The sequence below is a fragment of the Hyperolius riggenbachi genome, chromosome 9, assembly GCF_040937935.1.
Source record: "Hyperolius riggenbachi isolate aHypRig1 chromosome 9, aHypRig1.pri, whole genome shotgun sequence".
Taxonomy (NCBI): Eukaryota; Metazoa; Chordata; class Amphibia; order Anura; family Hyperoliidae; genus Hyperolius; species Hyperolius riggenbachi.
In genome coordinates, this window is record NC_090654.1 from 190,483,693 (window position 1) to 190,497,853 (window position 14,161).

General features: G+C 45.8%; 1 protein-coding gene across 10 annotated transcripts in view; it reads right to left on the bottom strand.

The window, feature by feature from the left end:
• The window catches only part of MAGI1 (membrane associated guanylate kinase, WW and PDZ domain containing 1), an 869,123-nt gene extending 855,293 nt beyond the window's left edge, over positions 1–13,830 (bottom strand). For 7 of the 10 annotated variants that reach the window (XM_068253811.1, XM_068253812.1, XM_068253807.1 and 4 more), the window contains exon 1: positions 13,272–13,828. In XM_068253811.1, coding sequence (XP_068109912.1) covers positions 13,272–13,545 — 274 coding nt within the window. In that variant the 5' untranslated portion in view covers positions 13,546–13,828. Of the gene's footprint in view, positions 1–13,271 lie in introns of all 10 variants that reach the window. The other 3 variants (XM_068253822.1, XM_068253818.1, XM_068253813.1) reach the window with 2 other exon arrangements.
• Between the last annotated feature and the right edge of the window lie 331 nt (positions 13,831–14,161).

Below are 14,161 nucleotides of genomic sequence, written 5' to 3' on the forward strand. Positions count from 1 at the left end.
GCTGCTTGGTCAGTTGCTGGTTGCCTGTCGTTGCGAACACATACGTGGGAGCACTCAGACCTGTAGTCAGATCCTTAAGTGTGGCGGGACCAGCTGGAGCTGTAATCCTACACTTAGCTAGATTCTGTTGATAGCTTAAAGTACTAGTTTGATTGTGATCATCTGTTATGACTTCCTGCTTGTCTGACTACTCTCCTGATATCTGACTCTGTACCTTGCCTTTCTGATTCTCCGTTGCCAACCTCCGCTAGCCCCTGACTCTGCCTCTGTCTTCTGATCCTGTACTTTGTTTGTCTGTGAGTTGCCGACCTGGCCTTCCCGACCCTGAGAACTAACTCTAATCGCTAGGAGATAGTTCATGCCTTGTATGTTCTGAGCACCTGCTCCACAGGGCCAGCTCTGTATGTGCTGGGCACCTGCTCCACAGGGCCAGCTCTGTATTTGCTGGGCACCTGCCCCATAGGGCCATCTCTGTATTTGTTGGGCACCTGCTCCACAGGGCCAGCTCTGTATTTGCTGCCTCAGGGCCCATCCTGTATTCATTGGGAACTCGCTCCTCAGGTTCCCCAAGCTTGTTACTATTCTTCTGTATTCTGATCTTGTACCTTGTCATTCTGATACCCTGTTGCCGAACCTCGGCTCGCTCTTAGACTCTGCATCTGATTCCTGATTCTGTACCCCGATATTTCTGATACCCTGTTGCCGAACCCTGCTTGTTTATTAGACTCCGCCTCTGCTTTCTGAATCTGTACTGTATCTGTCCGTATGTTACGACCTGGCTTGCCCGACTTCGAGAACTGACCTTACTGTTAGAGGCAGTTCCCAGATCTGTTAGTGACACTCTCTCCTAGGTGTCACTCACGTTCTGTCCTTCCTACGCTCCGCCTGACTCCTCCCCCGGGAGAGTCCAGGCCTTCGGAAGGAATCTGTATTGCTGCAGTACTTCATACTGTACGGCACTTGTTTCTGAGGCTTAGTCCTCACGGTATTACTGTTGCACCAAGCACTCACACTACTCAGGTGTTCAGAGGTTAGCGTTATATTGGATTATCGGTGATACTGCAGATCATCAATAATCAGATATATAGCTGTATTCCCAGTGATACTGCAGATCACCGAGAATCAGACCCTCTCTGCTACACCGATCGTGACATGTACTAGGCATAGACTGGACCTGTGGCTAAAAAGTATTAGAGGCACAGGATCAGGAGGACTGCCAGGCAACTGGTATTATTTTTGAAAGAATCTGCAACTGGTATTGTTTAAAGGAAAATAGATACCTTAATATAGTTTTGAATATTTATATTTATTCAAGAGAACTCTATAGCCCCAAAGCACTATACTAAGGCCTCTTTCACAGTGCGACGTTAAAGGGATACTGTAGGGGGGGGGGGGGGGGGGGGGGTCAGGGGAGAATGAGCTGAACTTACCTGGGGCTTCTAATGGGCCCCGCAGACATCCTGTGTCACTGATGCTCCGGCCCCGCCTCCAGTTCACTTCTGGAATTTCTGACTTTAAAGTCAGAAAACCACTGCGCCTGCACGCCTGTGTCCTCGCTCCCGCTGATGTCACCAGGAGTGTACTGCGCAGACACAGACCATACTGGGCCTGCGCTGTGCGCTCTTGATGACATCAGCGGGATCGAGGACACGGCAACGCAGGCAGAGTGGTTTTCAGACTTTAAAGTCTGAAATTTCAGAAGTGAACCGGAGGCGGGGCCAGAGCATCGGTGAGTGGCTGCGCCAACACAAGATATCTGCGGGGGACCGTTAGAAGCCCCGGGTAAGTTCAACCCATTTTCCCCTGACCCCCCTACAGTATGCCTTTAAAGTCGCACTTTAGAAAATGTTCCAACGCAGACTAACACACAGCAATGCGAAGTCTGTGTGACATTCACAGTGCACACGTTGCGTTGTGTGTAACGTGTAGCAATATTTAAAAAGTGCTGCATGCTGTGCGTTTAGCAATACATTTTCTGCGTTATGTGTGTTGCACATGCTCAGCAATGTTTGTTTGTTTGTTTTTTAAAGTAACGCATGCGCCGTTTTCGTTCCATCAGTATGCAACGAAAACTGCGCAACAAGAGACACAATGTAGTACAAAATAACGTCCAATTTTATAACCCACATGCGCTGCGTTAGGGGCAGGTTGTGCGACTTTAACGTCGCATCAAACGCATCGTCCCACTGTGAAAGAGGCCTAAAGGGAGGGACTGATCCTGCTGAACACTAAACTACACTTCCCATGATCCCTGATAGTGGCTGCTAACTGCTAATACTTAAAGGGACACTTAAGTCAAACAAAAAAAATGAGTTTTACTCACCTGGGGCTTCCAATAGCCCCCTGCAGCTGTCCGGTGCCATCGCCGTCTCCCTCCGATCCTCCTGGCCCCGCCGGCAGCCACTTCCTGTTTCGGTGACAGGAGCTGATAGGCTGGGGACGCGAGTGATTCTTCGCGTTCCCAGACACATTAGCACCCTCTATGCTGCTATATGGTATATGATATATGCTATAGCAGCATAGATGGCGCTATTGTGGCCAGGAACACGAAGAATCACTCGTGTCCCCAGCCTGTCAGCTCCTGTCACCGAAACAGGAAGTGGCTGCCGGCGGGGCCGGAGGATCGGAGGGAGATGGCGGGGGCACCGGACAGCTGCAGTGGGCTATTGGAAGCCCCAGGTGAGTAAAACTCATTTTTTTTGTTTGACTTAAGTGTCCCTTTAACTGCAAGAACTAAAATCCCAGTGAGTAAATCCTGTTTAACAGGATGTGCTTATTTATTTAGTCAGGAAATGCTGCAGGAAAATAAAATAAATCACAAACAAGCTAATAGCTTCACTTTAGAGGAACTGTAGTGAAAACAACGTACTTAATAAAATTTCAGATTTTTTTATACTACTTTATACAGTTTTCAGTGTTTGCCCACTGAAAATTCTTTCCTTTACCTGATTTACATTCTGAAATCTATCACAGGTTGCGACATCTTTAGTCCTGCCAGGTGATCTCTGCGGAATGTTTATTTACTAATAGTTCTTAGCAAACAGGGATTAAAGCTACGCACACACATACGACAACGATCGTTCGTTGTGAACGACGAACGATCTTTTAATTGACGAAAGAACGTCCTAAGTAAAGTTAGCTTTTAAAGGTGTGTAACGATCTGATCGTTTGTTAACGAACGATCCGGAACAACGTCACATACTGTTCCTGGAAGTGACATCATAGCAAGTTCCGCCCACACGTAACGAACGGTTCAAAACGTACGTTACACTGTAAAACTAACGTTACTTACATCACATTACAGTACAAGATTTTATACTATAGGTATGTAGGTAGAGCATTTACAGAATATAGCGTTGATAAAACATACAAAAATACACTCTGTCCTGTTAAAATGACAATTATGGTATAATCATGTAGCAATTAACGTGTCACAGGACACATTCATAGAACGAACGTTACATCACGAAAAGCAACTGTTGCACTTGCGCATAAAAATGAAAGGTTCTATGGAGATATAACGACATGCGCATGCCAAGCCTAGTACTAACGACCGTTTTCTAACGATGTACTACTTTTTCAAACGATCGTCATTTAAAAAAAATCCGCCAAGGCAGATCTTTTGTTTTTAACGATCTAGCTCGTCCATCGTTTGACTTAATGATCGTTGGATGTTTTTTTAAACGATCATCGTTTGGAATGTTCGGGGAACAATCGTTTCAAACTACTATAGTTGCATGTCTGTACGCACCTTAAGAGATAATGCTTGCCTGCCAGTTGGAAACAGCCGTTATTGCCCACAATGCAATGGGGTTCAAAGACAGAAAACAGTCAGGGCCATGGCCCTGACATCACACTTTGGGAGGGGTTTCACCACAATATCAGCCACAAAGATATCCTTGATCTATTAGGTAAAGGTAAAGATCTAAGGGTAAAGATTTCTCATGCGAAAAGGGGCATCGGTTTCTGACGAAGATGAAGTTCAAGCCTGGGAAAAGTTCCACTTTACCACCAGGCTCCCCCCCCCCCCCCCCCCCCTATTTTAGTTCTGCATAGTATATAGGACGGTTACATTCTTGTGGTATTTTGGGGGTTGCTCTCTGTATCTCAATTGCAGAGATTCTCCCGCAATTCTTTTCCCCCAGAACATCCGTGGATCTTCATAAGATCTGGACACGCCTCCTAACTCATCGTGTCTTCACACTGACTGTGAGGAGAGGAGGAGGATATGCAGAAAATCAGTGCCGTGTCCCTTTTTAAATTTTCATAAGCTGCCACTTTTTTTCTTCCGAATGAATTGAAAACAATGTTCTGTTAAAGAGGAACTCCAGTGAAAATAATGTAATAAAAAAGTGCTTAATTTTTACAATAATTATGTATAAATGATTTAGTCAGTGTTTGCCCATTGTAAAAGTTTTCCTCACCCTAATTTACATTCTGACATTTATCACATGGTGACATTTTTACTGCTGGCAGGTGATATCACTGGAAATAGCTGCTGCTTCCTTTTTTTGCAGTTGGAAACAGCTGAAAACAGCTATTTCCCACAATGCAAACGTTCACAGACAGGAAACTGCCAGGAACATGGTCCTCACAGTTTCCTGTGGGAGGGGTTTCCCCACAATATCAGCCATACAGAGACCCCTGATGATCTGTTTGTGAAAAGGAATAGATCTCTCATGTAAAAGGGGCGTATCAGCTACTGATTGGGATGAAGTTCAATTCTTGGTCACAGTTTCTCTTTAAATGCACAGAAAAAAGCAAAAAAAACTGTGCCTGAACTTGGATTTTAAAGGACAACTGTAACGAGATATAGAAGCTGCCATATTTATTTCCTTTGAACAAAACCAGTTCCCTGGCTATCCTGCTGATCCTTTGCCTTTAATACTTTTAGCAATACACCCTGAACAAGCATGCAGCAGATCAGGTGTTTGACATTATTGTCAGATCTGACAAGATTAGCTGCATGCTTGTTTCTGATGTTATTCGGGTACTACTGCAGCCTAATAGACCAGAAGAGCTGCCGGGCAACTGGTATTGTTTAAAAAGAAATAAATATGGCAGCCTCCATATTCTTCTCACTACAGTTGTAATGCTGGGTACACGCCATGCGTTTTCCCGCTCGATCCGCGGGTCGATCGGGATCGATTCGACTATTTCCGACATGCTCGATTCGGGCTTAAATCATTCCTGCCATAGATTTTGCATACTTTACATGCAAATCGACGGCAAGAACGATCGAAGCCCGAATAGTCAAATCGATCCCGATCGACCCGCGGATCGAGCGGGAAAACGCATGGTGTGTACCCAGCATTAGGCCTGCCTGCTGTGTCCATCCGGCCTAATACCTTACATAAGCACATTAGCCAACTTTTGTTCATTTGTTTACCAGAAGTTAGAAGAGGGGAAAAAGAAGTGCAAGGTTAAAATAAACCAGTTCAGCTCATTTCACAGCTAATCCCTTTCTGGATGTCCCCAAGGCTAACAGAACGCTATCTCAGTGTGACTAATAGGTGATGGGCGGATGGTAACAGGTGACTCCACTCCACTGCCTTTGAAGCACAAATATTGACACAAGAAACTTTGGTAGAGGTGAACACAATCCTCACAGCCAGAGCCTATCCTGCCTGAAGAGGTATTTATAGCAAAACAAGTGATATCGTAAGTTAATATCTCATTAGGAGACAGCCTGTAACACCAATAGAGAAGAAGTTGTAAAACAGCCAAACACAGGTGAAGCAGTACTATTGAATCTGCTAGAGATTGAAGCCGCAATGAAGTCGCCTGATCATAATTTTGATCGATCTCTGGCTGCCTGCACCAATGGAGAGAAGATACAAGAGGAGCAAGACAGTGGACAGGTGGGCCTAAGCACCACTTCAATGCTCTCCATGGGCCCAGGGGGTACCCATTACATGTGAGAGACCTGAAGGGGAGGCGGCCGCACATATATTGGAAATCTGTGTGCAGTACCCTGGCAGGTTCAATCACAGAGGGATCTACCTGATGGTCAAATCTGGTGGCCTTCTGCCAGCATATGGGCACCTTTAGGGCCCGTTTCCACTTGTGCGGTGGGAATCACCGTGGTAAAAATTTGCATGCGGATGCGAATTTCGCATGGGGCTATATGCAAATTTGCATACAATTTTGCATGGATGACGATGTATGCGAATTTAACCATGGCAGTGTCTGTGTGCTTTTCCATTGATTCCATGCGAAATCGTATGCGAATTTGCATGAAAATTCGCATACCAATACCGCATGCGGATTCCCTATTAAATACATTGTATGCGATTTGCATAGCGGTATGCGGTATGCGAATTCTGATGGCTCTGCCGTGCAGATTTTTTCTGCACAGAAAAAAACGCAAATGAATCCTGATAATTGGAAACAGTCCCATCCACTTGTATTGCCTATGCGAATGCGTAGAACGCATGCGAATTCATAATAGTGGAAACGGGCCCTTAAAGGAGACCTGAGCGTTTAGTGCAAATTTGAATTAGTCAACAAGTAAAATTCTAAAAAGGGAACCTGAGGTGAGAGGTATGTGGAGGCTGTCACATTTATTTCCTTTTAAACCACATCAGTTGCCTGGCAGGTCTGTTGATCTTTCCGGCTGCAGTAGAGTTTGTATCACACACCTGAAACAAGCATGTGGCTAATCCAGCCATACTTTAGTCAGAGCACATGATCTGCAAGGCTTGTTTAGGGTCTATGGGTAAAAATATTAGAGACAAAGGACAAGGAGGATAGCCAGGCAACTTGCATTATTTAAAAGAAAATAAATACATCAGCTTGCATATCCCTCTCACCTAAGGTTCGTTTCCACATGGATATTACATTTTTGTACATTATTTTATGCAATGTACTTTCCACCTGGAAGCAAGGAATGCCCAGGAAAGGGCATTGAGGTGGGCCACACTGGCATGCTACAAGGGCATAGCCCTACCTTGTGTGACACTAGGACAGAAAAAAAAACACCCTACTCCCAGCAGCTGGCTCTGATTGTCACGTCTCTGCAAATGACGAGACAGGATTATCAACAGACAGATTTAGTGGAATTGCTGCATGAATTACATGAGGTAAGCAATATGATACCTCCCAATACAGCTGTGCATAAAGAGCTGGGAGGGAGAACTAGAGCTTTAAGTTTAGGTCCATGGATTATAATCTGGCCACACGGACAGGTGCCAGAGAATTAGATCAGGTATGGCCTTCAGCTCGCAGGTGTTCAGGGGTACTGTGCTCAGTGGTGATCAGTGTTAAACCAGTAAAACAAAGTATTTACCAGTTTCTGCCTCATATTTGTAGATTTCTTTAAAGCGGACCCAAACCAAACATTTTTTTAATTAAAATATTTTGTTGCACCACTCTGACACATACAACGATATATAAACACTCCTTCAAACCTATGAGCATTTCAGTGCATGCTTTTCACCCTTCTTTTTTCATAGCTAGGGTTATACTGGGGGTAGCCATTAGCAATTCCTCCATTGCCGGACACCATCTACTCCACCAGTTTGCCGGAAAAATCCCGGCAATTTGAAAGGAAGGGAGGGAGGGGTTCCTCCAATCAATGTAAAATATTTTATATTTGTCATCATGCAGCTGAAAAAAGGCTGCTATTTATTATTATAATTTAGAAAATAGATTTTATTTCTGAAATCTTGTATTTTTTATTTGGGTCCACTTTAAGTACAATGAGGAGATGGGTGGGGCCAGGTGATCTGCTCCACAAAAAAAACTTCAGGAGCCAGCCGCAGCCAGCAGGTATTTTAAAAATACTTACTGATGCCGGATATGTGGACGGAAGTTAAAAGAAACCAGAGCAGATATAAAATAGCCGCTGGAGAGATATGTAGAGAGCACATTTTTCTTGCGCAGACTGGCCAAGGTTAGGCATCACTAGAAGGAGGGTTTAGTGCAGGCATGGGCAAACTTGGCCCTCCAGCTGTTAAGGAACTACAAGTCCCACAATGCATTTGCCTTTATGAGTCATGACTGTGGCTGAAAGACTCCTGCAGTGCATTGTGGGACTTGTAGTTCCTTAACAGCTGGAGGGCCAAGTTTGCCCATGCCTGGTTTAGTGTGAGGATAGGGTTAGGTTTAGTTATTAACGAACAACTGGAGTTAGAGGGATATGGAGGCTGACATATTTATTTCCTTATAAGCAATGCCAGCTGCCTGGCTGTCCTGCAGATCCACTGCCTCTGATGCTTGGAATAAACGACTCGATTTTGAGCCATTAAGATGGCTCAATAGATCATTTCCGACATGTCCGATCTCCCGCCCGATCGTTTTGCCGCTTGTTTCCAGCTTGAAGTGAATGGAAAAAAGAGCGGAAGAGAATTGACTGCGGAATCGAGCGGCGAAACGATCAAGCGGAAGAATCGAGCGGCAAAATCGACCCATGTATTCACAGCATTAAGCCTCATCTACACGGTACAATTTTCCATCAGATCGATTAGATAATTTCCAACCGGTCCAATCCGATTGCGTTAGATTTTGCAATAGATTTTGGGTACTTATCAAAGCAAAATTTATTGCAAAATTGATCTGAAACAATGTGGACATCTACACACAATGCAATTTCTTATTAGATCGAATAGATCTGTCTATCTGATGGAAAATTGTACCGTCTAGATGAGGCCATAGACCCTGAATAAGCGTGTAGCAGATTAGGTGTTTCTCACAAGATTAGCTGCATGCTTGTTTCAGTTGTTATTCAGACACTACTGCAGCCAAATAGATTAGCAGGGCTGCCAGGCAACTGGTATTGCTTAACGGGAACCTTAACTGAGAGGGATATGGATGTTTCATTTTAAACAATATCAGTTGCCTGGCAGTCCTGCTGAGCTCTTTGGCTGCAGTGGAGGCTGTATCACTCACCTGAAACAAGCATGCAGCTAATCCAGTCTGACTCCAGTCAGAGCACCTGATCTGCATGCTTGTTGAGGGGCTGTGGCTAACAGTATTAGAGACACAGGATTGGCAGGAGAGGAAGGCAACTAGTATTATTTTAAAAGGAAAAATCCACATCCTTCTCAGTTTAGGTTCCCTTTAAGGCCTAGTTCACAGTGGTCAGTTGTGTTGGAGAATAATTCTGCATTTCAAATCACTGCTCATAATTCTATGGGGCTGTTCACAGTACTCCATTGTAGCTGATCACGTTATTCTAACTCACTACATGCAGGCTTTGTATTAAAGTCGATGTCCTGTCTCCATGGAAGATCACACTCATCATAACACGTGCGTTATGCAACTGCTCACTGTGAACCTAGCCTAAAAGGAAATAATATGGCAGCCTCCACATAACGCTCACTTCAGTTGTCCTTTAATGCTGAAAGAAAAAAAAACATTTTTTGGTTTCACTGTGCGCCTTTTATGCAAAGAATAATTACTGCAAAAAAGATGTGTAATGCGCAAAAAAAACCCCAAAAAGTGTTGATGTTTGTTCTGGATGAGAGCTCGAGGAAGGACCACGGACTTGGATAAGACGTCAAGCAGGGACATCAAGCACTGAACAAGGGACCGACAGCCCATCGTGATTGTGATCTGCCATGATAAATCATTACACAATGTTGTGGGACAGCGGTACTAACAATAGATTGTCACCTGAGATGATAACAAGAGATCAACTGCAATGGCAAGCAAGAATCCAGTGCATCTTGCAGGCTTACAAACCTCTGACAGCTCATTTAGGACTATTTAAAACTGCATTGTACTGTCACATTAATAGCAGTAGAGTATTGTACTATGTTAGCCATCAGTAAGGGCTGGTGCACACCTAGCGCGTTATAAAAAAAATGCTTCCAAAATCGCTAGGTATAAATAGAAAATCAATAGGCACATGCCTAGAATCGCCTTGAAAAATCATTTCTAAAAGCACTGAGCGTTTGTGATTACGCTAGCGCTTTTAGGTGCGCACTGGCCCTAAATAAAGACGTTTTGAATCAGGATGAAACCAAACATAATTAGCCAAAATCTTACTCCTTTTTTGTTAAGTTAGCCAATAAATGGGATCATCCCGATTCATAACCTCACATTAAGGCTGGTTTCACACCAGGACGTTGCGTTAGAGGGGACGTTAAGGTCGCATAACGTGCCCCTAACGCAACGCCTGGTGGTGTTGGAGCAGGGCGCTACCAAGAGCCGCGTTACCAGCAGCTCTTAGTGCACCTGCTCTGTCGGAGGCACTGCGGAGACCACGTGAGCGGAGCTCTCCGCATCACGTGGTCCCGCCAGCCAATCAGCGGCCGCTCCAAGAAGAAAACGCTGCAAGTGCAGTGAATATTAAGTAGCCATGTACCTGGCTACGTGGCGGCCTCTCCCCGCCTCCTCTCCGCCCCCAAAATAAAAAACCCACCCGTACTGAGCATGTGCAAGCAGTCTTAGAAATATATATACTTAAATCAAATGTGTTCTCCAAAAGTTAATTGGGCCAAGCAGTGCCAGTCACTTCCTGTCCCTCCCAGAGGGGAGTGTGCTGAGGGGAAACACACACCACTCTACAGAAAGGTCAGATCATGCTTGTACCCAGGTCCAAACACAGGCATAGGTGAGGGAGAACCAGCTGCAAAGATCAGAGCTGGAACTAGCAGTATAAGTCTAGCACAGTGGTGTTCTACCATTTTGTTTAGCAGATCTCAGCAGAAAACTGATCAAGATCAAAAGTCACAATGAGGTAAATCAATTGTTTGCATTTATCAGACCAAACTGACTTTTATTATAACTACCTTTCAGGATGATTGTATTGTAGTGTCACAAAAGACCTTACAAGATGCACTTGCCAGAGCTGAACTTACCCGGGGCTTCTAATGGTCCCCCGCAGACATCCTGTGTTGGCGCAGCCACTCACCGATGCTCCGGCCCCGCCTCCAGTTCACTTCTGGAATTTCTGACTTTAAAGTCAGAAAACCACTGCGCCTGCACGCCCGTGTCCTCGCTCCCGCTGATGTCACCAGGAGTGTACTGCGCAGACACAGACCATACTGGGCCTGCGCTGTGCGCTCTTGATGACATCAGCGGGATCGAGGACACGGCAACGCAGGCGCAGTGCTTTTCAGACTTTAAAGTCTGAAATTCCAGAAGTGAACCGGAGGCGGGGCCGAAGCATCAGTGAGTGGCTGCGCCAACACAGGATGTCTGCGGGGGACCGTTAGAAGCCCCGGGTAAGTTCAACTCATTTTCCCCTGACCCCCTACAGTATCCCTTTAAAGTGTCTCCACCACATACTCAGGCATGTCACATCTGACCATCACCATGACGAACAATAAGATCCATGATATGTAAACACTTGCTTGTCATAACTCTGCCAGCAACCAATTGCCTGAATGTATTCAATGAAATACTGCACGGTGTCACCAGTGATGGAAAGCGGTTGGATGCTCCATTGTCATCTGCAGATTATTTTCCCTAGGCTGTGCTCACATGAATTTATTTACAAGAAACTGCTGAACCAGATTCATCTGTGAATTTCTTTCCCAGCATGCACCTGAGCTGAAGGCTTCCTGTAGGAATAATCATGTGGCCACAGCCCAAATATCAGTATGGCTTTTGTGTGCTGCCAGGCATGGAGCAAATCTAACTGGCAGCCAATAAGCATTCTTTTACTTTTATAGAAATAAGAAATGATCATAAACAGCCAGAGAGTTACAAATCAATCACTCAAACTGAACGAATTGATTACCTTTCTCAGAGACAGAGAAACTCACAGGAGGGAGATTCCAAATGATTGCAACAGGGCAGCTCTGCTCCCATATAGTGTCAGAAACTGCTGCTTCATGGTGGCTTACAGAGTAAAGTGAAATAGAGCCCTAGACATGGTATTAACTTGGGCTCCACTTGGTGCAACCTAAATTTGTTGTTAAGGCCAGTTTTACACCTGGCTATTGCGTCTGTGGTGCAATTTTCCACCACCATTACAACGCACAAAATGTAATCCATATGACCCTGTGGCACAGTGCACCCAAAGTGCCATATGCATAGTGCCCCCCGCTGTAAAGGAAGTACGTTACTGGGATTCCCTGTCGTATTCCTGGCATTTCGTGCCGCTAACATATTTAACATTTCTGCATTGCCCATCAACTTACATTACTTCCGCCATCGGGGAAGTCCAACGGTAACGGGCTGTGGACTATGCGGTGGTTCGCAAGCCGATCGGGCACTTCCACCGCAAGTGTGCTAGGCCCCATTGCCTTGCATTGTCGTTGCGTTACCCTGCGTTAAAATGAGGTAATGTAAGGAACTCTTGCAAGGCAAATGTAAAAGGGGCCTAAAGGAAGGAGTCAGGGAGTGGGATAAGAGGAGATGGTAACAGTGCCCAACACTGACCAGGCTCTAGGCATGCCCTTATGTAACCATGTAGATGATCTGGCCCTGCCAACGTGTGCCCAGTATAACAAGACCGCAATAAAATAAGTTTCAAATGTGAGTGATTGTACAGTACCTCAGGTGTCTATAAATATAGGCTGCCCATACAAAAACAGACTTCTATCATTACCAGACTGGCAGCGACTTTGTCCAATAATATTCAACAGAGAAGACCTTTTGAGCGTGTGGTGATACAGCAGAGAACATAAACCGTCCATTCGACTCTGGATGGTATTTCTATAAACATATGGTGCTATTCTCAACGTCAAGAAAAAACACCACACGCACACAACCCAGCTGGTGAAGTTTGGGACAGGTATCAGTTATCAGGTGCAGCAGCACATATCAGAAGTAAAAAAGGGCCTCAGAGCAGCTACTACAGGACAGTTCTGCCAACCAATGCATCATGCCTAAAAGTGCCCAATAACGGAACAATTTTTTTCATCAGATACGATCTTTCACCACAATTTTTCAATCGATTTGTAGAGAAAAATGCAGTGTGTGACACAAATCAATGTAAACTGATTGTATGGTTAATTGGAGCAGAAAATGTACGGCAATCTATCCAAATTACTTTACAATTACTTTGATCGTAAGAATTGCATCAAAAGATTGTATCTGATGAAAAAAATGGTACCGTTAATGGGCACCTCACCTTTATGGTGTACTGTCCAGAAGTTCATTATCAGGAACAGAATAATCGTCCCTGAAACAGAACAATTAATTTCTAGTGACTTTCTGTCACATGTAGAGGCCAGTGAGTAGTGTTTCTGCAACTTTACCATAGCACTACACGGTGCTCACACAACAACCAGACCTCGTACAATAGTAGCAGCACAATATAGTAATAGTATTTGCTCAGCTCAGTGGAGCATGAAGGACAAGTCACCGGCTCTTACCTTGTCTGACAGCTGTGATGGGCAGAGAGTCCCCGCAGATCCTGACCATTTCCAGCACATCATACCTGGGCAGTCCGGACACCGGTACCCCTGCCACCTCCAGCAGCAGCTCCCCCTCCTGCAGCTGCCCATCCACCTCCCCCAGATAGAGGAACTCTCCATACTCGGCTCCCCCCAGCAGTGGCAGGCTGAGCTCTGCCCCCGATCCCCGGCTCAGCGTGCACTGGTGCACCCGGCCCGTCCAGTGCGTCTTCTTCTGGATCACTTTGGCCATGGTGCGTCAGCGGCAACTTTTCCCCCCTCAGCCAGGTGACAGATCGCACTCAAGTCATCACTCTGCAACTTTATCTCCAGAAGTCCTCAGCCAGGGATCCTCCCGCACAGCGCCATCCTGGGACATCCAGCAACTTTCCCCGCGATACAGATAGGAAGAGCCGATCCCTGGCTGCCACTTCCTCACTGGCTCTTGTCAGACAGCGGCTCCTTTAAAGAGATACAAAGGTTCATTCCATACCGTCCCAGCAGCGGCAGCAGCAGCAGCGATCCCCGCACTGGCTGTGGGAAGTTGTGCGCATGTGCAGAGGGCGCCTGGCTCTCCCTCCCCAGCCAGGCACACTCCCCTCCAGCCAGGACAGGAGCACAGGCAGAGCTGCCAGGTCCTAGAGTACAGAAGGCTGCCCGCCCGAGGTCCCTGTGTCAGGGGAGGAGGAGGAGGGGGCCCGGGCTGGCTGACCTTTGATCAGGGGGGAGAGCCTGCTGCTGTTCATCACAATGATTCATGCAGGGGGGGAAATAAGAGGTGCTGCACGTATTGGAGAAGTAACTGCTTCAGGTGGTGTGGGACAGCACACCCTGCAGGCACAGCACACGTGTAGTAGTCATATTGTTAT